The sequence below is a fragment of the Colossoma macropomum genome, unplaced genomic scaffold (assembly GCF_904425465.1).
Source record: "Colossoma macropomum unplaced genomic scaffold, Colossoma_macropomum, whole genome shotgun sequence".
In the NCBI taxonomy this organism is placed as follows: domain Eukaryota; kingdom Metazoa; phylum Chordata; class Actinopteri; order Characiformes; family Serrasalmidae; genus Colossoma; species Colossoma macropomum.
Window position 1 is genome coordinate 5537882 of NW_023494792.1, and position 25407 is coordinate 5563288.

The following is a 25407-nucleotide window of genomic DNA, read 5'->3' on the forward strand; positions in this document are numbered from 1 at the left end:
TGGTCTTGAACAAAATTTATTGTTTCTTTATTTATTAATTCATTTTTGGTCTGAAAACTACCCAAACCTCATATGTTGGACTTAAGGGGGAAACAATTATATTAAAGATTAATAGGCCTTTTAATAAATACTATCAAAAAATACTGTGTATTTTTTATTTAATGTTTCATATATTGTGCTGAACTAAGTCCAATTAAACAGGGCTAATTTTCATGTCTTTGTCATGACACATGCAGTTAGTCACTGTTCTTTAAGCATGTCTTTAAATACATGTCCGATGAAATGACGATGTCCATGATTTGAAAAGCATATGACATAAGTTATTGCAATAATGATAAAAATTGCCATATTGCCCTATTATTGTTATTATTATTATTATTATTATTATTATGACACCCTCATTGTTCTTAAAAGGTTAATCTGTATGGGACAGTCTTTATAATGGTAGTTTTAAACATGACCACAAGTTTGACAGCTTGCTGTCTGGTGACAAAAACAAAAGTGATAATTGAGAGAAACAGACACTGGGAGTATGTTTTAAAACACAGACAATTTCTGTAGAGTTTACTGGCTTTAGAAAGATTGCCATACACAGAGATGAAATAAATAAGTGAAATAAACTTTATAGTAACAACAATTATAGTAGCAGTCATAATATAATCGCTTATTTAGCTTTGCTCTTTTCATATATATATATATAGTTTTATTTATTGTTATGTTTGTTTTTTCCTTTTAATAATAATGTAAGTGACTTTGGTACTCCACTGAATTTTCCACTAGCAGCATTCCGATTGGAACCCAAACGTGAACGTTGCTCCTTGTGTCGTTCCGAAAGCAACCCCGTGCCTTTCCTGTCCCACTGCTGAGTGCTCTACTCTGATAGGCTTGGTGGCTTCAGAGGCTCTAGGGTGTGGGGGTTGTCAAGTTCATCATTGGTCTCTAGTTGTCTTTGGTCGTTAGGTCATTTTTGGTGCAGCTTTCTAAGGAGTTTCTGGGTGTTCTTTTTTTTTTTTTTACATTACATTCCAGTTTTAGTAGGTTTTTCCAGCCATAGGTAGGCTATATATTTTTTTCAAGCTCGCCTACGCAGATGTACTCCTCAGAGTCATCCGTGGTAGCATCCAATGTGGTCTTTGGTGCAACTTGAAACACTCTTTCAAACACATACACACAGGCACACACACACACATACTCACTCACTCCTAAATTCATACTAGCTTGCAGGCAGAGGCAGAGGGAGGCTTTTCAGTTTTAGTCTCTCCTCTTTATCACTCTTGAGTCCTTTAGTAGGACTCAGTCCAGAACTCTTTTCTCATAATCTTCTACAGGAATCCAGGAGACCCATTATTCTCTCCCAGCCATGTAGGTCTAGTTCCAAATGAATCTTGCTCTGGGAATCCTGAGTGGAGCCTATGCTGTAGGAAAGAGTATCCCTCTCATGAAGTGGTAGGAAGCGATAGCTGGGTTAGCAGGCTGCTGCGTCAGTGTCCCCCCATGGTGCAACGAGGGTTGTTAGTTTACCATTGTCTGTTTTTTGCTTCCTTAGACCATAGAAAAAGGCTAGAGCTTGTCATTGCATTAAGTTCCACTGATCTTGTCAGTTTTGGCTTGGTTTAGTTTGTCAACATCAGGCCATGTCAAGGCTCTAGAGGGGAGTAGCAGTTGTTTTGGTATGCTAGCAGGTCCAGTTCAGATCCTGTTTACTGCAGGATGTTACACATAGCTGACCCTTCAAAAAGGAAAGCATTCCATATTTAGCATTGTCCATTAGCCAGTCAAATGGAGTTAGACTTTCCAACCTTCCATCGACACCAGGTCCTGTAGTTAGCATTAGCGTGGTCCCATTAGCAGGGCTGTAGTCTAAGAGTGTCTTTTGTTAGTAGGCCCTGACTCGAACGTTAGCAGGGTCCCATGGAGGGACAGTGGGGATTTTGCGTATGTTAACGCGGCCGTGCAGCACGGACCCTTTTGCTCCTCTTGCTGACAGTGGTGAAGCGGAAGGGCGTGTGGTCCGGCTGCTCTCCCGGAGGGGGGCGCTTCATGAAGTGAACGTCCTGCATGTTAAGAAGCGTGTGGGGGCCACGGCGAGGCCGCCCCTTTTTGGTGAAGCCCACATACCATCCTGTGTACCGTGCTGACATTAACGCTGTGTAGTTGTTCTCCAGCACCATCTCCACAAACACGCAGTCTGGACTACGACTACTGGCCTTCTGAAGATAACCCAAAAAAAAAAATAGAGAAAGGGAAAGAGGGAGAGAATGGAAACGTGTCAGTTTGCCACAAACTCAATTTGACCATTCAGAGCATGAAATGACAACACTTAAGCTAACATAGAGATGTGTCACCTTGCCTACGAGTTTGCCCCTGCGGTTCATGCACAGGTAGTAGTTGGTCTCTTTCCCCCTGATTCGCACCTGGCTGCCGAAGGTGTCTGCCTCCACTACAAGCTGGGCTTGTGAAGGGACAAACGGACACATACAGACAGACAGACGTTACAAAAAGAATTACATTAAATACACTAAGGTTACAAATGAGATGTCTCTTCTTTCACCTTCCCTTATGAAAAAATGGTAATGTTGCTACAAAATTTACAATTCTTATAAGAATCTTATAGTAAATTCAGACAGTTACTTATTTTTTTGCCATAGGACAAGCAGTGTCATATTAATATATAAATAAGTAACTGTCTGAATTTACTATAAGATTCTTATAAGAATCCTGTACATTTTGTAGTAACATTACTGTAGTAGTGTCCAATCTTATCGACAAAGGACCAGTGTGGCTACAGGTTTTCACTGAAAACAAGCTGGAGCACACCTGATCCCACTTGTTTAATCAGTTGTTTTTTGTCTTCAAACTGCTGATCGGGTGATCTGCTTTGTAGGAATGAAAACCTGCAGCCACACCAGCTCTTTGTGAATGTTTGAACTGTTGTAAAGGTTGAGCCAATAAATGCTTCTTTAAAAGTGCTAAAATTGCTCTAAAAAGTAATAAATTAAAACATTACCAGGCTTTACTATCTGACTGCTGAGCCATTGTCTTGAAGGCTGACTCGAATTGACAATGCTTTCTCTAATCTATGAAGCAGTTAACTGAGCTCTGTACTTTTATCTTTGTCTTGAACTTGACCATCCTGTTGGCTGGTCACCAGATTCAAAATACATTGTATGCCTGATTTACAGTGATAACACAGGGGATGCATGCTCACAACTTTTTCAAGTGTTCTATATCATGCTCATCGCATTTGTTTTTTAAGCAGTTATACATGGTGCTTTAAAAAATGATGGTATGTTCTGAAAAATAGCAGAAACCCGGACCACGCAGAGGTAAAGCGTATCCAGCCAGTCATTCCTAACCATTATAACAGGATGATAATGGCTGGACCACTAGATTAGCCCATATGATGCAGTTCAACTCTATTTCTTCAGGGTTTGTATGGCTTCATCCTACTGCTTAAAGGGGAACGCCACCAATGTTTCAAAATTTCTGCACAATTAAATGGTCAGCATGTCAAAAAGTCATGTAGAGTGGTTTGATGTAAAATGCTCTGTGCTGGAGAAACGTACTGAGCCAGAACTGTTCACAGTGGTGGTGATAGGAAGTGGATGTCCACCTCTAAAAGTCCCCTCGTAGACAGTTATTGAAACGAAACCATACATGAAATGATTAGGAACATACTGCCTGATGTCTGAGACGTTGTTTTATGGTAGTGGTGTGACAAGGTTTTGGTCTAACGCGTATTTTAATCATTATATCTTGATTAATTCATGGTGCAGGGATACATGAAGGATGTTCTAAGGCAAAATAGTCCCCAAAGAAAACAGACTGACCATTATTTTACCGTCACCAACGTTACATATAGGTTCACTGATGGTTTTGGACAGTAAATAAAATGGCTGTATTTGCATTGTAGACTCTGGGACCTCTGGTTCCTATCACCACCACTGTAAAGAAAATCTTCGTTGGCAAATTCCTCTACAGATACATTATTTCACATCAAATCACGTTGGATGACTTTATTTGTATCGTAACCACAGAAATATGGATAAATTTTGAAAAATCGGTGGAAATCCCCTTTAATACAGCGCACCAATGGCTGCGCTGCAGCCGCGCGCTCATTTCAAATTCAAAACTCAACGGATCAGTGCTAGCCCGAACCAACTGTCACTTTAACCTCTAAAGGTGGGGAGAACTCGGTATCGTTTTTACAGACTAAATACGAGTAATGTACATGTTTTTAGTACTCGGCGATACCAAGTCCGATACCATAAACAATTCAAATCATTAAAATCTAGCTAGCTGATTTCAAATGACGTGAATTAGCTATGCTAGCTACATTAGCTAGTTAGCTAACTACCTTTGATCGAGTAGCGCTGCTGTGGAGAAGAGCGGGTTTTGTTTCACATCAGAAAAACACTTCTGTACGTTACAGCGGTAAGTAAAATGTGTTTCACAAGTTTAATGCTCCTTATTGTGTCTTTCAAAGACAGTCTCTGTAGCTAGCTCAGTGACAACGCTGAGCTCTGAAGCTAAAACCAGGTGTAGATGAACACGGTTGGACAGTAGCAACGGTCTTTCTACAGCCTGTTTTACAAAGAAAATCACCGTATGAACGTTTATAGCTACCTCACTATTCTACTCATTCAAACAGAGGAAAAACAGTATAGAAGGACTTTAGTAGCAAATGTCGACTTTCCTCCACCTGCGTGTCTCCACCCGTAATGGGGAAGCAGCTGTGCTTTTGTGTTTAGCCCTCCTGTTGTGTTCCGGTCAAATCTGACCGATTTACAAGTTTCCTCTTTAAAAAGTGTAGTACATTTCGTCTGTTTGTCATGAGGTTCCATGACTTTGTTCACACATGGTATTTGAACACCTAAAATAAATCTGAAATATTTTTATAAAAATGTGTGTGTTTTATGGAACTTGTATACACCCATGGTGTTCCTGGTCAAAAATGACCGGTTATTGGAAATTAATCTATAAGACTACAATTAGTGTATAAAACAGAGTTCAAGCACATATCAAGCACATCCACAGCAACCAGAGAAGGAGGAGTCAAAAGAAAGAGGAGCCAACTGTGTGCACCAAGAGATAAAAAAACTAGCTTTGTGTGCCACAGATGCGGTGTATATATATGCAAAGAACATGCAACGACTACAGTATATTGCCCCACATGCTCATGAGAGGACAAAACTGAGGAACATAAAGATAACATTATGGCACTGTCTTTTCAGAGTACAATAGAAAATTGTAAATATGTTCATACAGTGTATGGTTCAAGCATTTCTCTTAAATTTTCCCTGTGTACATTTGGGCTTTTGTTTTCAATAAATAAATCATACCGGTCAGTTTTGACCGGGAACACAAAAGTTGTTATTTTGTGCCACAGTTTAGAAAACTTAATTGGTTTCAAAAAAGTGACTTTGGTAAACATTTCAGTGAAGTACTCTGTGACAAACACTACAATAGGTTTCATCTTAGTATTCGTTATAGTCAAAATAATATGTGTATTATATATATATATTATAATAATATTATATATTATATACATAATATGTATATAATATATATGTATATAATGTTTTTTCCCTAAAAAAAAACGAGCGGTATGAGCTCAGGTAAATGAGGCCAGCAGGACATAAACAGCAAATACAAGTTCAAAACTTATAATGTTCACAAGAGCTGAAGTTCATATAAAGAACTAACACAACATTAGATGATAATATATGTATTATTGTTGATTTATAATGGAATAAAATGATCCGGGTCAAAAGTGACCGGGAACAATATGAGTGTTAGCCGAAACAAACACAACAGGAGGGTTAAAACGGTTTAAAATTGCACGGTGTAGGTCAGGCGGGAATATACAGGATGTCCCAAAAAAATTGACCTCATTTGAGATGTGAATATCTGAGTAACTACATGCCCTAGGCAAACGAAATTAAATAGGCCTCATGCTGAACAATACAAGATTTATTTATCAAAATTCAAACAAGAAATTCAGAGGGATGTAGATTTTATAACCGATTTCACAAAGCTTCACAAATGTAATATCTTCCGATACTGGTGGTCGTCCAGATCCCTTTGCCCTGCACAGACAGCCTTCCTCTTTGAATTTTTTGTGCCATGTCCAAATCTGCTTTCCAGTTGGTGCATTTTTATTGAATTTTCTCGAAAATACACGCTGCACACTCTTGTTTGACTGTGTTTGAGCAAATTCTAACACTCAAAATGCCTTTTCATTTCTAGTGAACGCCATTCTTCAACCTGAAAAAAAACATTAAAAATTTAACTTGGTTAGTTTTTACACATTTTGTTAAAATTTGAGATCATTTGAGGGAGAATTGGCTATGTTATTAGACTATGAAATGATGTCATTTTTTTTGGGACACCATGTACTAAAGCGGAATGTTTAAAGTGACTGATGGCTTTATGTCCGAGTATCACGGAGTCAGCAACTCTCCTCTGTGTGAGCAGAGCCTCCTTTACTGTTGGTTCATTAAGTTAACACGATATCCTATGCCCGACTTGTGTCACAGCGGGTATGGGAATGTTGGTATGGGTGAAGTACCAGTACTAGTAATCAGCATGGTAGCAGCCCGATACCCGATACCAGTATCAGTATCTGTGCATCCCTAATTATTTTTATTGAGCGTAATCCAGTAATTATTTGACATATGTCTTTATTCTGGTAATTAACAGTAGTTGACTCCTTGTCTGTTTAATCAGTCAGGATAGCTAACGCTAGCGTGAAGTATTGTTTCATACTAAGGGAGGATTAAACTATAAACTATTAAATTATAACATGCAATGTTAAAATATACAGTACAAGCTTCAAATATCATGTGTCAGGTAGAGCTATCTTTAAATGTGAATATACACCACTGCTAGCTTGGCATAGCCCATAAGGGCACTAACAGAAATTTGTGTTTTCATAGCACAGGTTATTGAATGAACAGAAGTTATTTATATAATGAATTGCAAGGTTTCTACGTTAAACGTTGCTATGTAATGTGGCTTAATGATTAATCATTTTTATAAAAATTTAGTTAATGGCAATTTTAGTTAATGGCAAAAAATCACAAGAGTACAGTTTTAATTATGTCCTACATTATTTACAGTTGTCTTAACAACTTTTTAGTGGAGAAATGTAACCTAGTATCTGGCGTTGAGCCACGCTACATTCAGTGTTCAGACCTGAAGTCTGAAAAAAATGGATATGCATGGAGCTTAATTGAAAAAACAATCCCAATTACATATTCTCCCCAAATCATTCAGTCACACTATTTAGTGATCTGCACAGCTGCTACAAATTTATGATTCTGTAGCTATATCTCGCTTTCAATGTAAACAAAATGCAGTACTTCATGAAAAGACTGGAATATTTCATACTGTAATTTACATCCATATAGCTGTTTTAGTGTATGATTGACCTGAGTACGCTTGGTAAGGTTTGCTGAATTAACATGAGGAACCCACAACATCTAATCTGATATAACTGCATACCTCTCTAACATAAAATACACACAATAAGTGATAGAGAAAGAAATGTCTATGGCAGAGTTACTTCATTCTGATACATTTATTTCACCATTCAGTAGCGATCTGAATCACCTTTTGGTAAGATGAGTTTGCTGATACAACTAAAATGACCTGAATAATTAAGTTGACTCATATTTTTCACTTAGGCTGTATTACTGAGACGTTCTCTGTCACCACTTTGTACACATTTTTCAAAGACTAAGGTACATAATGTTTTTTTGACACATATTCTGATAAATAATACGCAAAATACAACATACTGTCTTTTAATCATTGATTTAGCTGTTAAAGAAGAGGGACCAACAAATATGGATCAATGTCACAGAACGCTACTTGCATTACCAAATTGTCTGGTGATGTTTCTTCTGAACTCATATAATTTTCCTCTTCTACTCTGCCCTACGCTTTAGTTGTTCTTCCCTAGCCCACAGAACTGCAACCTAATTACTTGGCTGGTTAAAAAAAAAAAAAAATAAATCAATGCTTGATTAAACAGCAAAATGCAGTATTAGTAGTTAGTTAAAATAAGCTTAATTTTGTTTGTCTGTGGTTCACTCCTCATGTACTTTTTTAAGAAATATGATGATAAAAAAATGGACTGTTGTAAGCACCTTGTTTTTTCTTAGATTTACTAATATCAAACAATCTTTACCTCAGGTTAAGTATATATGAAATTTGTCAAATCCTTGAAAAGCCAAAACATTGCCCACAGTGAATGGAATTTGCAGTCTTATAGTAAACTTGTAAACTGAAGTTTGATTTGAGACAGTGCAGATGAATAAATGTACTGAACATTCACATAATTATGCCTTAGGTTAAATATTTGAAACACTATAGAAATTATGCTACAAATATATTTGTCCCTTTCTAATATTAAATTCATTTCAGGTGAAATTTTCAGGATGGTGAAAGGAGTTAAGGATAATTGAGGCCATTTATTAGCTGAGTGAAACAGAAACTGACCAAGTGGCTTCTAATAATTGCTATGATTCTAATGATTGACTTCTACCACTGGCATCAGCACTGTCAGCAGCAGTTGTGAGACGAAGCCAGAGATAAACAGAGTTAAAGCAGGAGAGATAACCTGGAGCTCTTAAGCAGATTAAACCCCAGTATGACTGACACTGACTTTCCTGATTGACACAGTTACTGATAACCATCATATTTGCCTGGGTCAGTGCAATTCAACTTAAAAATCAGTCTCCAGTTATCAGTTGATGCAGTTTTGTCCTATATAAGTTAAGTATGACATATAACAAACATCTTGTTCTCCCAATAGGGTATCATTTACTACATTTCATTTACTTTTATTTAGTAAGTGCTTAGTAGGTCTTTGTATGTGAGTGCATATGTTTCATTCATACACTGTGCATTTCACAGGGAGCGTGCCTGTTTGAAGATAAAGCCCCAAAATGGTTTCTAGATGACCTTTATAAGCGCAGGGGTCATCACAAATCAATAAGCTCTCACTCGCTTCTTCTCTTCCACCAATCTCTCCTAAGGCCTTCCCTTTGGCTCTTTCCTCTTATACTCTTCCCATTGCTTTCGGTCTTCCTCTTTTCCTTTAGTCACTGCCATAATTGAATGAGTTAGGATGGTAAACTTTAAAGGGCACATAAGTTTTTCCCTCTGCGGTCTGTGTGTACGAAGAAGAGTCATACTTTATTTTTATTTCAGACTTCCTTTTATCCATTAGAATTGAACAGGCTGTTTTTGTTGCTCTGTTTTTAAGGCTGATATATGTTAATGAGCTCTGTTCTGATTGTCCTGTATTGTGCCTCTTTCAAAAGTAGTCTGGGCTGGGCTTAACATACCCTTACCACTTTAACATGAATGGGTGAGGCTAAACTGACATAGGCTGAATATATGTTAACATGCTGTCAGAAAAACATGAATTTAATGAATGATTGAATTAAAAAACGGCTGCATGGACTGGGGAAGTGAATTACTACATCAAACCCTTATATGTGTGTGTATATATATATATATATATATATATATATATATCTTAAAATGCCACAGAAGCATGAATTCAGAGTTTTAAAAGCCATGTACTGTACATAAATGTAAATGCCGTTGCTGTTGTAGGAAAGTCACATACATAGGGTATGGATCAGCTTTCAACTTCCTCTGGAATTGATTGTATGGCTTTGCTGTGCATCACACAGAGAGAGTGGGGGAGGATGGATGGATGGATAGATGAATGAAGAGACAGAGAGGATGAGCTGAAGGTGGAAGAAGGAGAGGGGGAGGAGATGGTCAGCGTGCTGTTTAAAAGCGTAGAGGGAAAGACCACAGGCAGAACGCCGGATCAATGGAAAGATCGATCTGGAGGTGAGTTTCTAACACTCTGTCTAACACCCAGCGCTGACTGTGCTCTATCCATCTCTCACTCCCTCTTCCTCTCTCTTTCACTCTCCCTCCCCTTTCCCCTCAGTGAATCACAGTGTCAGCAGTCATTGAGGTCTTTGTTTTCCACACACAAGTTCCTCACTACATCTTTCCTGTGTGTGTGTATGTCTCTGTACCACAGAATAAGCACAATATTATTTGTCTTCTAGTCTGTTTGCCAACATCTTGTCTGCAGATACATGCTTTTCTCGCGATCTCATTATTTTTCTGCCCTTTACTGTACCGTGTGAATGAGATCGAGAGAGACAGAGACTGTGAGTCAGACAGAAAGGGGGGAGAGAATGAAAGAAAGGCTGAGTTGTCAGAGAGAGGCAAAGTTAAGATGGAGTGTGAGAACAAAAGGTTCCAGTGAAGGTGTCAGACAGGCCTTAGACCCTTTGTGTGACTGTATGTGTGTGTGTTGTTACCGAATTTGTCCCCGTCCTCTCCGCGAGCGCTAATCTTGCGGCCCAGCACCTGGACATGTTTGCAGCTGGTGCGACTGTAGAGCTGGTAGACTCGGGGCTGTCTTCGACTCATGGCATCTCGTGCACGAGTCTGATTCTCCACGTGCACGCTGAAGTTCACACCGTCAACTCCGAACACCTGCAGGGATAGTAGCATAAGCACAGGGGTGTTATCTCTCCCTACCCTGCCAGTTCCCCTCTTCTTTCTTTTTTTAGATATCTCCAAGTTCTCACAAAGGTAAAGTTTGTGCATGTTGTTCATTATTAAATGTGCAATGAAATCTCTTAAAACACACACACACATACACTATCTCACCTGCAAAGGGTTGCACATCACCAGCATCATCTGGATAAACCTATGAGGAGAGAGTGAGATGAAGAAAAGTGATTTGTCTCTTTTTAATAGTTAACATCAACAGAAACTGTGTAAGCAAACTTCTTTCAGATTGTTTTCAACTAAGCGCAGTTTGAAACAAATGTGTGATGATTGAAGCATGTACTTTGCATCATGCTAATTGGTGGAGTATATTATACTACTTGTCAGCTACATTAAGGTTACCGCGCACTGAACATGCCGAGCCTCGTTGCTTAAAATTTGAAAATTTTTTGTTTTAATGAAGGTGCATAAACCCCTGCCAACATTTGCTGTCAGCACGCTCTGGGATTTCCAGCATTGCTCAATTTCTCTAAGCACCACTGCATTAAATTAAACCCAGAATGACACCATAAAAACGATGGTAGGTGACGTGGCTTGAAATTTATACAGTGAGGCAGTCAGTCTGAAATCTTTAAAATAAACAGTAAGCATGTGCATTACAACTAATTTTGAAATTTGAGTATCTGCAAGAGTATCCACAGTGAATGGAAATCCAGTTATCTATGGGGAAGGACCAAAAAAAAGAAACTGCAAAAATAAATGGTACTTTGGCTGAAATAAACCATTGCAGGGACAGGTTTACTTTTTTATGTGAAAGCACTGGGTTTAACTAAAATTTTGCAGCAAGCAAAGAAATATGTGAATGAGAGTTATGTGTTGCAAGAGTAAGGGAGGCTGCCTCTTCAGATGTGAGCTAAGACTACAGCTGGTACAACACTGGGTGCTGATGAGATTTCATTGTCTTACCAGAGGTATTTTTCTGCAGTGGATGTTCCAACATGTTAGTTTGTGAGAGAAATATATTTTCACTGTTTCTGGACCTAGCTAACCTCAGCTATACTAATTAGCATGGTTAACAGTAAAGCCACGCTACATCTGCCTTCTCGATCATGTCCTTATCAAGGTGTCCTTGACAGTCTGCTCACGTTTAGGCACTCGAGTTTTGGAGTGACAGAATGTAATATACATTATTACTCATAAATATGAGCAAAACCATAACATCGAACTGTCCTGTTAAAACATAATAGCGACGTAATAACTAGGCTAGCCTTTCTGGATATGGAACTAAACTGCTTAAATATCTGAAGTTATTTCACTGTAATAAAGTGAAGACAGCGATGTGGAGCAGCACATTCAATAAATTACTGTGGTGAAATAGGAATCCTGTTTCAGTGACTGACATGGAGGCAGTCTGTGGGTAGAAACAAGAACACACTGACATAACAGCTTTCGTAACCCCCAGAACAGAACGACCAACCATGATATGTCAACTTTTATTCTCTTTATAGTGATTAAACATTATCGTCTATCAGCGATCTCACAGCAGCAGTAACTTGTAGCTTGCTACTATCAGCAGTATTTTCTGCTCTTCACTGTGTTTATGCCAGTGCTGCCTCAACTTTATTTCCGTCAACTCACAGCACTGCAGATTCAACGATTCCTGACCCAACACACCTGACGCAGCTCATGAACGGCTCGTTAATCAGTTGATGAGCTGGACCAGATGTTTTAAGGTAAGGAATAGTTGAAACCGTGTGGAGCCGCAGGTCATCAGAACAACTGTTCAACAGTTAAGTTTACCTGATATACTTCAGTTTCCCATAAATATATATATACATATATATATATATATATACACTGAATACAAAGTGCTCCGTCATGTTCAAGGCAGATCATGGCTCATGAAATGGGCGTGGCTATGTGTTCAGAAGACCTGTCACTCAAAATCAGTTAAACAATAGAGAGTGCGTGTGAATGTGACCCGCCCCCTGCTAAAAAGTGCCAAAAGTCAGAAGCAAAAGGAAATTTTCAGAAGCAAAAAAAATAGAAGCAAACAGAAAAAAAATTAAAGATGAGAGAAAATGAGTAGTAATCTTTTTGAAAATTAAGTTTAATTTAACTCTCATTATTTGTATTTGCAACATATCTTGGACATTTTGATACATAATATTTTGCTTGTGGATTTTACTATTCTATTTAATACTTTTGGCACAAAATTAACTCCAAAGTTCCCGAATAGCAGTTTAGTATTTGAATACTGCCACATTGAACGGTTAACTGACTGCTCGAGTACCCATTCACATCCCTAATAAACAGACAAAAGCTAATGTTACTAGCCTAGTAACATAATTTATTTCACCTAGTATCTTTTAGCTCAGAAACAGTTTGTAAAGAGGCGGTCAGCTGATACCAAATGCTATACATATAAATCTACAAAGAGTGTACTTGAGCTTCATTGCTGTCAATGCAGCACATTCTACTACGCACCACTATACTAACACTATGCTATCTAACACTATGCTACTCAATGCTGTGTGGGAAAAAAACCAAAGTTCAGATGCTGAACATATCTTGGTTGACCAATGACATTTAGACAAAGAGGCAAATTGTGTAATTTGTTTTTTTTTGCTGAACTACAACTTTAATCTAGCATCAGAATCTACACCAATCTTCTAAACCTTGTTTCTAATCCACTATTCTTCAGTCCCAGTCCTGGAACACTGCATTAATGTATAGGTTTCTGTTTTTCCTGTTGTAGCACAGGTAGTCATGACACCTAGGTCTAGTTCATGTGCCTTTCTTCTATTGCCAATTAATCTGAGCCCTGTTTCCCAAACACAGTGCTGATCATAGTTTACCATGGCTATGATGGTTTGAGGGAAACACCCTAACTCCTAAAAAAGATAACTTTATGATGTTCTTTGCACAGTGATGCTTTTGGGATGTTTCCGAGTTCTCTCCAGTCTCTAACTCCTTGTAGTCATACTCCCTCAAGACAATTTGGCTGGATCTTAAGAGGGCCATAAAATTATAAACAATAAGATTACAACTCCTTTTCTACCTCCCGGAGTGCAGGATGTTGATTCTGTCAGAATGTTGAATGTGCGATAATCTCCCTATTCATCTCCACTGAGCAGGATGGGGTGGGAGGGAAGGGAGTGTGCTGAGATTTTGGACAGAGCCCTGTGCACTTTCCTTCTCTGTCTGCCATCTTTAATCTCCTCACTTTGGGAGAGGAAAAAGCTGACATTTGAAGCATAGCTCACATTTGCATGGAAACTTGGAGAGTGGCTCATGCGAGAACCGTTTGTACCGTGTTAAATATGAACAGCAGCAGACCAGTGCAGGCCTGTGAAGGTGAAGAGGGGAGTTAGGAGCCCTTCAGCAAAGTCTAGTGATGCTCTAGAGGTGCTTTTTAGGTTCCCCTTCAGGGTGTATGATCAGAACAGCTTTTGTGGGAATTGTCAGAAGTTCTTATAACAGTCTTATGAAGGAAGCCCAGGAGCTGTCTAAAGTAGTTCAGAAACATAGCTGAAAGCAGGCAAGTTGAAAGTGTTTCACCGATACTGATATTTGTTTATACAGAATATTTGACAACAGAAACATTGTCCATTCAAACCCATAAAGGAATACTTCATTGAAGAATCCCCAAATGTAGCTGATCAGCCAAGACATGTTTAGTGTCTGAAGTTTGCTTGGGGCTTGCTTATGTGGATTCTGACACTTAATACCATTCTGTTATCTGTAAAAAATCGACAGAACTGTGTTGCATAGTTAAAAAGAGCAGGAGCAACCATCATTGAGTCTCAATTTTGTCTGCACTTTTGTTAATTTTTATAGATAAGAGTATGCCATGACGTTTACACAGTGACAGCTAATGGAGTTTAAGCCTCAACTACTTTTAGCCTAGCTCCAATGCAGAACATAAGAAAGAATGTTTGATGGCAAATGCATCTTGGCTGATTGATTTTTTATTGTTTTTTTAAACTAAAATATTCCTTTAATGAGACAATCAACATGCAGGATATCCCATGGCATTGAAAACTCTACATATACAGGCTGACATTAGGCACTTGAACTATCTAGTAGAGATTCCATGTATTATAAAAGACAGGCCATAATGCACATACCTCAGCTAAACTACTGTGTATCCTGTTTCTTGGAAATAAGTTGAACTTCATCTGCTTATTTGCTGTTCATCAGCTGGAACAAGCTACGAAAGTACATGCACCAGCCTCTCTGCATGGAAGCACCAGTGGTCTCTGAACCACTCTTCAGGGTCCCAGTGCCACTCAGATGTTTTCCTTTTTTCCCTTGTATGTACTTGTGTCAGTAACAAAAGACAAAATTCAGGCTACTACTGTTTTTGAATATGTTGTCTCAGATGCTCCACCCACAGAGGTGTGGACCATTTGATATCTGTTGCACATTAACCTGGCTGCAGCTATCGAGATTTTGTCAGCTGAATTCTGAGTGGCTATTCAAATGACTGTTTGTACGCACATCCACGCAGTGGTTTTAAATTGACCAATGGGAAACAGTTATGCTCTAAGATATTGTATGGATTGAAAAATGTGTGTGAATTTCACAGCATCACAACTTTGTTATTCAGTAGTTTTCTTTGAAGTATTTAAAAGCTAGAAACTGAGGTATACTAACTAGCGCATACCACTTCTGCATCTGGCACAAAAACAACAATGGTTGGTTAAGTTGCATGTCAGTCAGAAGGCCCTATTCTGTCAAAGTAGGCGGTTCTTGGCCAGGTTAAGGGAAAAAATGCACCAGACCTTCTGATGTCAGGCAGAAGTCTCATAGTTCAACATAATTCAGAAACTAACACAAACAGGTCTAGATTGCTAAACAACCTGCAGTCATTTAAACCAAGTGTGATGATTTTGACATGCAGTTTGCACAATGCTAAACTGATTGCTATAAGCTTCCATTGCTTGTTAGTTAAATTAGACTTGTAGGTCCTGTGCAAAATTAAAGATGAAAAATAGGTCTTGACTGATTGACTACATTTGGGTTAGGGAGAAAATTTGATTTGTGGCTGACGTATTGCTTCCAGCCTCACCGCAAAATTGCTTGATTATTGTAAGCAATATACTCGAACTGCCATTGTTATATTTCGACCCATACAATACAAGGTATGTTTATAACATGTCTTACAGCTGACTCAAAGTCAGCTTTGAAGTCTTGGCCCATACTGAGTCGGACCAAAGCAGAAATAAACTGATCCCAGATCGGCTTTTGGGGCTCGATCCTGCTGAGATCTTTTCCAGTTAAGCATGGAAAGGGAGTGTTATGTGCTCTAATGAAGTGTATCAGAGTGTATACGCCAGTGATGTTAGTGTATTTGTGGCCGCTCCAGGGATGTGTTACGTACACTTTGAGAGTGCATATGTGTGATTCTGCACTGTGCTTTGTAGTGAAATGTGTGTAAGTGTGTTTCACAGACGGGTGTGCCTTGTTCAAGTGGCTGATCTGCCCACCAAGAGAGGAAAACCTGAGGCCGATCCCATAATCCCACCGCCCTCTGCCTGGCAACTCGCTACACACAAACAAGCCATCAGAAGCCATGTTTTTCCTCTCTCCCCCCATCTCTTACTTCACTCGTCTTTGTCATACATTCTTCTCTGTTTTCTTTATCTCTTTCTACACCCAGTATTTGGCAAATGCGTGAATGAGAACATTATAGAATGAGATTCTCATTCCATCTCTCACTGACTCTTTTTTTTTGTCTCTGTTTGTGTCTCTGTCTCGCTGGGTGGTGTGGTCAGTGTGATGTCAGCGCTAATACAGAGGGGTAGAGGAGTGGGAGTGATCTGACAGAATCAGTGTTGAAGAAATAAAGAGAGATGGAGAAACAAGCAAAGAACCCTTCTCATCGTTTCCGTTTTTCCTCCCTACCAGCGACCTCCTGACCTCTCTATGGCTGAGCATTTATGAGTATTTGTGCTAGAGTAGTCCATTCTGGGTGTCCTTGAGAAGCCCTGTGATTCCAGCAGTGCTGCATCAGTGGAAATCCAGTCATTCTCTCACACTCATATCCAGGCATTCAGTTACTGATCGCTGACGTAATAGGGCACCAGACAGTTAGCACTGGGAGATTCCTAGTCAGTTACGCTCTGAATGACGATGTAATTTACTTTGAATTGTGGCTGGGCTGTGGCTTCCAAGCAATATTAATGATATTTTTGTGATCGCGATAAGGCAGTAGTCTGTGATTTATTTGGAATGATTCAACTGAACCCGGTTACTTGTTTACATCCTAAAAATTCACACCTCATTATTACATCACTTCCACAGGGTCAGCGGAGATGTGGAGAGCTCTCGAAAACACAGGGAGCAGTTCCAGAAAAGAGCAGAATGGAAGAGATATGGAAGGAATTGAACGAGTGTTTCTCATCTTGTCGTTTTTTTAATCCCTCTCTCTTCTCTCCCTTCCTCTCTCTTGTTTTGTTGTCTGGTGGTAGGAGGAAGGGAAGACTCCCCCATGCCGTCCCAGCCGCGAGGAGATATGAGAGAGAAAGAGAAACATGGAGTGAGAGAGAGAAACAGTAAGAGGGGAAAATAAGGGAGAGAGAGGGGGAGAAAGTGTCTCAGCAGCTGGCAGCCACAGCAAAGCACACACTCAGATGCTCAACACACACTTATACTCCCCTCCATACATCTGTAATGAGGAACATATCTACACACACAAATCACTTCTTTTCACATCAAACTTTTCTTTACACACATAGAACACACACTGACACTCCTTTTATATCATATATCAGCCTTATCAAAGATGACATACACACATCTGCACACTTTCTCCTCATGAAACAATACATCATAGACATACACTGTTACTTTCCACATAAAACAATATGCCATACAACAGAATATACCTTTCATATTGCTTACATCGATCCCTGGTGATCCCCAAAGAACAGGTGTGCACACATGGACTATAAACACTATCAAACTATGTGCTACAAGAACCAAAGATTTAGATTCTAGAAGAGACGGACCACACATTTCACTATCCAGCACCTCAGCTGCACTTCAGCAGCCACAGACTAGACTAGGCCTCTCACGATTATGAAGCTGACCGTTAATTGCCATATAAATAATTGTGATTGACAATTGTTTTTTTTTTTCATTCATTTTATTCACTCAGTGTGGCTCAAAGCAGGGGAGAACGGGCCATAGCCTGTATTGGATTTTTCTTAATTTTATTAAAAAAAAAAGAACAAGATTAATAATTATATAATACAAGCAATACATATGTATGCTACAAATGAAAACATAAACTTAGTTTCCCGCACCTGCAGTTTCGCAATAATTCAGCCAAAAGCAAATGTTACAGCATACCCCATATGAGAAGGTTAGCTATAACATACGCAGAGACTAGATGTAAGTAATTGCGATTAACAATAACAATTTTAATTGTCTTTTTTTTGTTCATTGGGTGTGAATATTTAGTGCAAGCCTGACCTGACCAAATTGGTTCATTACCTGTCTTGTTTCCTAGGTCTTATTACTTAGTAGCTCCCAACTAATGACAGACACAGCTCAAGCTAAATTAAACCAACATTTCTCACTGCTACCCTCTAAAGGTGTTACAGCAGTCAGAAGTGAAAATTTTGTTTTCGTGAGACTTGTGAATGTGCTTTCTTCTTTCTTTTATTTATATGCATTTTCCTCAGAATGCAACCAGATCACATTCTGTTTGTTGAAGTGTAAACATATTTTGAAAGCTGACAACTATGGAATGTAATTGTGGTCAGTTTAAAAAATTGCCATCAGCTCAAATAATTGTGATCAGACGATTATGTAATAATTGTGACAGGCCTAGACCCAACTTTTCCAGCACGTAGCCTGAGGCTGTCCCTTTCCTTCAAACACACACCATCCCGTGACCAGAACCAGCTTATTAGAATATCTTCCTTACTATATCCAGTGTCTCTGTACCAACCACACTACTTCTAATGAGCTGTAGTTTTAAAAATGGATCATTATTCAATTTAACTTTAAATGGTTCCATCTGACCAAGAAGAGAACCCTGTTTGGTCTGAAATTTATTTGGAACAAATACATAAATACTCCAAACGTGAAGATAATTCCATTTGTAAAAGCAGACCTTTTTAGTTCTTTTTACATGTTTTTTTCTGAGACTACTTGTAAATAGTTGACTTTTTGTTTTGACAATTCCTAGCAACTGTAGCTGATCTCCACGTTTCCACTACTAGAAACCGAGGATTATCCAAGCTTTTCGTATCTCTTACGGCAATGAAGCACTTTACACAGACATAGTGACACAGCTAACATTATCCACCCTAATGTATGTAACTGTGTAATTTTATAGTAGAATACCTATTAGACAATCTAACTATAACTACACACATAAACATAACAACTGTCGATGCAAACACCTTGTGTGTGCTTCAGCGCTCTTTCCATGACCAGATCTTTCAACAAACTTCATTCTTCATTGAAACTAATACTACTTCCTGTCTGTTCTGTTTATCTCTCTTTCCCTTTCTCGTTTTCTTACATTATCTTTCTGTCTCTTTTACATATTTTTTTCTGAAATTGCACCTTGGGACTCCCCTACAAAGAGAGAGAGAGAGAGAGAGAGAGAGAGAGAGAGAGAGAGACAGAGCTGGATGCAAAGCTGCATTAGGGAGAGGAAGTCAAAGTGGGGGAGCAGGAGAGAGGGAGACAGATGCTTAAGATGTTTGAATGGTGCTGCTGGAAAATCGTCTGAATGAACTGACCTCGTCTCTTTCCATAACAAACCTAGCTGATTCATCCTGTCCTCACGCGGTCCCATGCTGGCCCAATGTGTGTTTGCTCTCTGACTGTGTCTCTGGGAATACCTTCATTGGCCATGTATAACTGGAAGCTGCCAATGGAGTTGAACAGCATGGACTGTATGTCTCTGTATATCTTATTGGCTATCTTCCTTTTTGCAGGGTGGTCGTCTCTGTACTTCCCCACTGGCCGTCTTTCCCTCAGCAAACTGGCCTACAACGAACACCTTCTGGCTATATAGCTGTGCACAGTTCGTTTATATCCGAGCAGACTGGTTCAATATGTTTGCACACTGAGAATGCGTTAGCTTGGGATCAGTGCATATGGGGCGAGCAGCGGTATTTGCTGACAGATTGCTTGCGTGTCCGCGGTTTACTTGCACCTGTGTGTGCCCATTCTACACCTGTAGACATAGACTACATGGGTAGTGAAGTGTGTCAGCCAGGTGCTTGAAGGTACCGCTTGCATATGCTGGCCATTCCTACACCTGTGCAGAACAACGGGGTGGTTTACAATACCACGCACACACCTGAACATACAAGCCATGAATCAATCAGTGCTGTCTTCTCATGTATGCATACTGCTTGTGCATTGATTCATGCTGTCTGGGCAACTGTTACTTACTGCTGGCATGCATTACATGAGAATAGGAATTTACGATCTAGGCAGACTACGCTGTTAGACAAAATGTGCATACTGTATGCTGAACTACAGTACTATCGTTCGTGGACAAATTCAGCCAAAAGCAGTGTGAATGCAATTGCTACAGCTTACCCTGTAGACAGGGTTAATTGTAACTGACAGAGGGGCTAGTTGTAACAGTCACTAAAACATCTGATAAATCAATGCAAACACACTTAATTCAGTACACGTGTACAGTACATGCTTAGAACTTTGCTGTTGCCAAGAAGCACTAAGAGGTGATTAAAATATATAGGTGTGATTTCTGTGACTTACATTCACAATAAAAGAACACATATGATGAAAAATTCTATTTGTACAAACTGTCTTCACAGTGAATCTTGAGAAATATCTGTCCAATTGCTGTCAAAATTTGCAGATGTTGTTGTTTTGGGAACATAAGAAGAAGCTAAAGCACATACTTTAAATATATAAAATATACATTTTACACAGTGTTAGGTTGTGCCCTGCTCTTCCCTATATATATGCCCCATGAAGTCATCTGAAAAGACTGCTTACATTTAAATGTATCTATTGTTGCAGCATACCTTCCGCCATGTATCTTTGTTTATTGAAATGTTGAACACCTCCTGTATCCCTAGCTAGGGAAATCTATAGATAATGTAGATACATTATACACTTCCATATACGCTTGTTCATTGCTACCATGTCTGTAATGCATTCTCATGCATGCATGCTTAAGGGTAACTCTTCATTAGCACCCAGAGTGTATGCCTAATAGAAATACACGTATTGTTCAATTGCACACATGTGCTGTCTTTACAGTGTGCAGTTGGTAAGCATTATACTGTATGTTTTATACAGAATTAATGCTGGCCACTACGTATGGGGTGTTATCCAAATTATAAGTGCATTCATGCATGCTATCTCCATATTTATGTGCACTACTTGGAGACGTATGAGCACTGGCTGCCTGCTGTGGTGTATATATGCTTCATGTACCTGCCAGCACTGGCAGCGCAGGTGAAAACGGCTCTGAGCTTGGTAAGAATTCTCAGCTGTTCAAACAACTCTGTTACGCTGAAAGAAGGAGAACGATAAAAAAAGAAGAAGAGGGAAAAAAAAACCCTTTCGGCTGGAAGTTCGGATTCTCCCTATCCCTCCCAAACCACATTAAGCCTACAGTCAGCCAGAGAGAGAGAGAAAGGGGAAAAGAGGAGAGGGAGGGAAGAGAAGAGAGAAAGAGTAGCTGGGAGCTCTTACTCTACAGTGTTCTGTGGTCAGGAGCCAAGACAAGCAAGGCGGTGTGACATCATCAGACCTGAGACAGGATTTGTCCTAAAGGCGTTTGTGTGTGGAGTCAAGCTCCATGAGGTGGAGTTCTATCCCAAATCACCCCTAACACTCTTCCCTCTGCACCCTTCAAGCACAGTTCATTCTCTTCCACCCCTCCTCACACAAATTTTAACTGACTGTCTCGGTCAAAGCGGTATGGCAGCCTTGCAAGCCAGCTAATCAGCTTGCAATGTAGTGTTACTGCCACATTACACAGTACACCTTTCACATCTGCGAGGCAGTCCTAGGCCAAGGGCTTGAAGGAAAGTCGGTTCTGGATTGCACACGCAAGAGACAAGAGTGATGAAATATTAGAGTTAAATTGAAATGGATGGATCCTATTGCACCTCTCTCAGTCTGTGTAGAATAGGGCTTGGGTGATGCACATGTGGCAAGGTGAGTATGGTTCCGACCAGTGATTCTCAATACTGGTTGCGGAGTAACCCCTGCCCTGCATATTTTCCACACCTGATTCAACTCATCAACAGTCCTTTCATGAGTTGAACTGGGTTTGGAAAAAAATGAACAATGCAAGGCAGTGGTTCTCCTGGACCAGGTTGGAGAATCACTGGTTTACATAAGAAGCACAAACAGTGCACATTAGCATTGTGCACTTGTGCTCTGAATAGATGTGCACATACACAATCACAATAAAACCCTGCCCAACTTAATCTACCCTTAATCTATTAAGGATGAGCTCAGTATGTGTTCCAGAAAATCAGCTAATTCTGTACAACTGGCTGAGAATCCTAGAAGCCAGTTTGAGCTGAGATGTGTTGTATGTGGCAGCCGTTTCCTGCTGGAGAGCTCCACTAGACGTCTGCTGCTCTCGCCCAGTGTCTCGCTGGCTCTCTCTTTACCCAGACAGCAGATAAGGTGCCAGCTCCATGTTAGCTCAGACATCCTTGAACATTATTAGATAATTTGGGGGCTCCGGATAGAGGGAGAGAATCAAAGGGCAGACGGCTGTTCCCTGTCTGCCCAGGCCTGTAATGAAAGTCCTGGGTGGAGCAGGTCGCCAGCGTTTCCTTCACCGTCCCTTCTACAGGTTAGGGTAAGGAATGATAACCACCTCAAGATGACCGCCATGTGCAAAAGGAAGAGAGTTTGACAAAAAGGAAAGGAAAAATAAAGAGACCCTGCATGTACACTTCTGGAGCGGACAACTGGGCACATTGCTGGAGTTTGTTTTCATTGGACAGCCATTCTTACCTGAGCCACACGTTTGATTGACATGCGTGACCATGGTAACCCAGAGGAGGTGATGTCACCTCATCATTATGTATGCAAGACTTACAGTTAGTCACGTCAAGTGAAGCGTGTAGCAAACGGGCAATTCCACATAACTGCTGCTTTTTTTCTCTCTTTCTCTCATGCAGAGTAAATATTTGAAGTATTACAGCTTAGGAAACGATTCGTGTTTAACACGCATTTACAGCCATTCAGCATTAGGTAATGACTCGCAGCGTTAATGACTTACAAGACAGCCAGCGTGGAGAGAAAGGACCACATCGCTCCGTGCCTCTGCGTCCCGGTCGATCCGTGCGCCTTTTTGGGAAAAGGAGGGTTCAGCGCAGCTTCCCCAGCTTTCGGGTCACGTGCCGATCCGACGGCTGAACGGGACGGGACAGCCACGAGGTCACGAGGTCAGCGGAGGCTCCCGCCGGTGGCCGGCGGCGCGCATAGCCTCCTCTGTAGAAGGAGGAGGTGTGTGTCTGTGCGTGTGTGCTGGTGAGTTGAAGGATCGAGGAGTGCGCGATGCAGTGTGTGCCACCGGCAGCGACGGGACGGCGGCTGCGCTCGGTAAACGGGTTGGGGCGGGGCAGCGGGAGCGCGAGGAAGAAGAGGAGAGGAGGAGAGGTGGGAATAGGAGAGAAGGGGTGGGGTAGTGGGGAGGTTTGTATTAGGGCATAACAGCTGTGCTCTCCAGGGAGTGAGGAACAGGTGAAGCGGAGTTCAAGCCCCGAAGAGACCCAACAGCTCCGCGCTACCTCCGGCCAAATCGAGAGCCAAGTTTGGCTGCAGTGGGTGGGAGGATCGGCCAGAAGTTGTGTGGACAAAATAATGACCTTTTTAGCCTACTCCAAGCACGGTGTGGTCGCTCTCTGTTGAGTGTCTCCTTGGAGCTGTGACTTTACAGCCACGCGTCCTCCAAGCGTTGTCCCATGTTAATCTGGCTGTCTTGTTTAAGGCTCCTCCAGAGAGAAAAGGGGAGGCATAAAACTTGACCCTCTTTCGAGCCAAGTATAATCCAAGCACGGTGTGTTCGCTCTCTTTTTAGTCTGTTTTTGGAGCTGTGCGTCCTCTAGGTGTTGTCCCATGTAAGGCTGGCTGTCCGAGGTCCAGTTAAGGGTGCTGCTGTATTCTCCCTGTATTCCCTAGGGAGGAAAGGAGGACGACGGGCGCGAGCATGGCCGCGGGTGAGGGACAGGAGAGTCCGGTGGAGGTCAGGAAAGCGGTCCAAGGTGAGGAGGAGCTGGGGTATAAGGCGGAGGAGGAGGGGCAGCTGTGACCCAGTGGATCACCGGCCACCCTGCGGTTCCCTTGCACCTGATTTCCCGGCGTTCACCGCGCTTCCCCTGCAGCTCCGGCGCGACAGCGGCCAACAAGCCAGCGCGATGACATCAGCGCAAAAATGTTTAAAAGTGGAGGGAAAAACCGCAATCCGAGCTTTTGATTTATTATTAATGTGCTTTTTTTAATGAACAAAGTTTGCAGGTCCCTCCTTCTTTACACAACGAGCTAAAGTCTAGCGCAGCTGCAGAAAGCGAGGGCTTCAGATCGAAAGAGAAAATCCTCCCCTTTCTTCTTCAGAGATTCTCTTCTCCTCTTCTCTCTCTCTCTCTTTTCAGTTACGCGCGTACGGTTTAGGTGCCTGTCCATGCGTCCAGAGCGCCACACCGAGCCACCTTCTGTTCTCCTTCCCCTTTCATTCACGGACAGACGAAAACGACGGGGAAAAAGAGCACAAAACAAGAGAGGAGAGCAGATCAGGTCGTCCTCCGCGCGCACTCTGTGAGTGGAGCCTTCCCCCTGCAGCCCTGCCTCTCTGTGCGCGCGCTGATGAGGAGGCGAGAGCACAAATCTTACTTCAGGACACACACACACAGAACAAGAAGCGGCAGATCAATCCACTCTCCTTCCCCACCCCCCCCTTTTCTCTCTCTTGCTCCCTGCCTTAACTCGCATTTATTTAATCCAAACGCGATCACTCTGCCGGTGGGACACTGACTACCCCCCTCCCCCCCCCGGGACTCCCCGTGTTTCTCTCTACGCTCTCAGTACCAGGGCGACGATGTGAGGCTCTTGGGAGCTCTGCCTTTTCGTTAAGGTGATACACACACCACTACTCTTCAGAACCCAAAGCCTGTGTGGACAGTGGGCTTCCTTCACTGCAGGGCTGCTCAAAGTGAATCTGCTTCGACTCCCCGCTTCGCGAATGTTAGAAGTTTAAGAGAGGAGAATGGAGACGGCTCGTTTGAAAGCGAGAGAGGGAGGTATGTAAGCATAGGGTCCGATCCAAAAGGAACATTTCTCAGGGAATTCGGCAGCTACGCCCGCTTTAACCCAACACACACACACACACCCCTTACCGCGACAGAACCGCAGACGGTCAGCCAAGCCAACACTCTCCCTCTTTCCCTCCCTCTCTCCGCAAACCCCCCTTCCTTCTGTCTCTCTCACACTTGCACATACGCATGCACTTACACACATGGCTTTGTATTTGTGTGTGTTTGTCAGAAAGAGAGATTTTTGTGTTTGTGTCTGTCAGAAAGAGAGTTATTAATAGTGGTCCATCAGGGGCAGTAGTTAGTCAATGAAATGGACTAACAGGTCAGCTCACCGGCATTCTCCACCCTCACAGGCATATTCACATGGTCTCGGCTATTGTCTGATCCATTGATGTTTAGCTCTCCCCATTGTGACCTGGCTGCTCCTTTCTGACCTCTTCCACCTTATAAAGAATCTGGTATTGGAAGGAAAGTTGTTTGTTAGAGGAAGAGAGAAAGGAGGAGAGGGCAGAGAGAAAGAAACGTGGCAAAACAAGTCCAATATAAACTCACCTGACAT

At 41.2% G+C, this 25407-nt stretch overlaps 1 protein-coding gene across 2 annotated transcripts; it reads right to left on the bottom strand.

Annotated features, from left to right (window-relative positions):
• Positions 1-657: 657 nt before the first annotated feature.
• fgf18a (fibroblast growth factor 18a) lies at positions 658-24431 on the bottom strand. 2 transcript variants are annotated; one of them, XM_036575664.1, is made up of 5 exons: positions 22817-24431; positions 10717-10756; positions 10362-10539; positions 2346-2452; positions 658-2207 (listed from the first exon to the last, which is right to left on the bottom strand). In XM_036575664.1, the coding sequence occupies exons 1-5, from the start codon at positions 22846-22848 to the stop codon at positions 1941-1943; spliced, it is 624 nt and encodes a 207-aa protein (XP_036431557.1). In that variant the 5' UTR covers positions 22849-24431; the 3' UTR covers positions 658-1940. The 2 variants fall into 2 exon arrangements, with proteins under 2 accessions (XP_036431557.1, XP_036431556.1); XM_036575663.1 differs by having other exon boundaries at positions 658-2210.
• Between the last annotated feature and the right edge of the window lie 976 nt (positions 24432-25407).

Bases quoted from the DNA above. Each gene is read 5' to 3' on its own strand.
- fgf18a (XM_036575663.1), bottom strand. From the start codon at position 22,848: ATGTGGTCCTTTCTCTCCACGCTGGCTGTCTT. The intron at 10,757-22,816 runs GTAAGTCATTAA...CTCTCCTCATAG, and splicing joins CTCTCCACGCTGGCTGTCTT to GTTTATCCAGATGATGCTGG. The intron at 10,540-10,716 runs GTGAGATAGTGT...CTATCCCTGCAG, and splicing joins TGATGTGCAACCCTTTGCAG to GTGTTCGGAGTTGACGGTGT.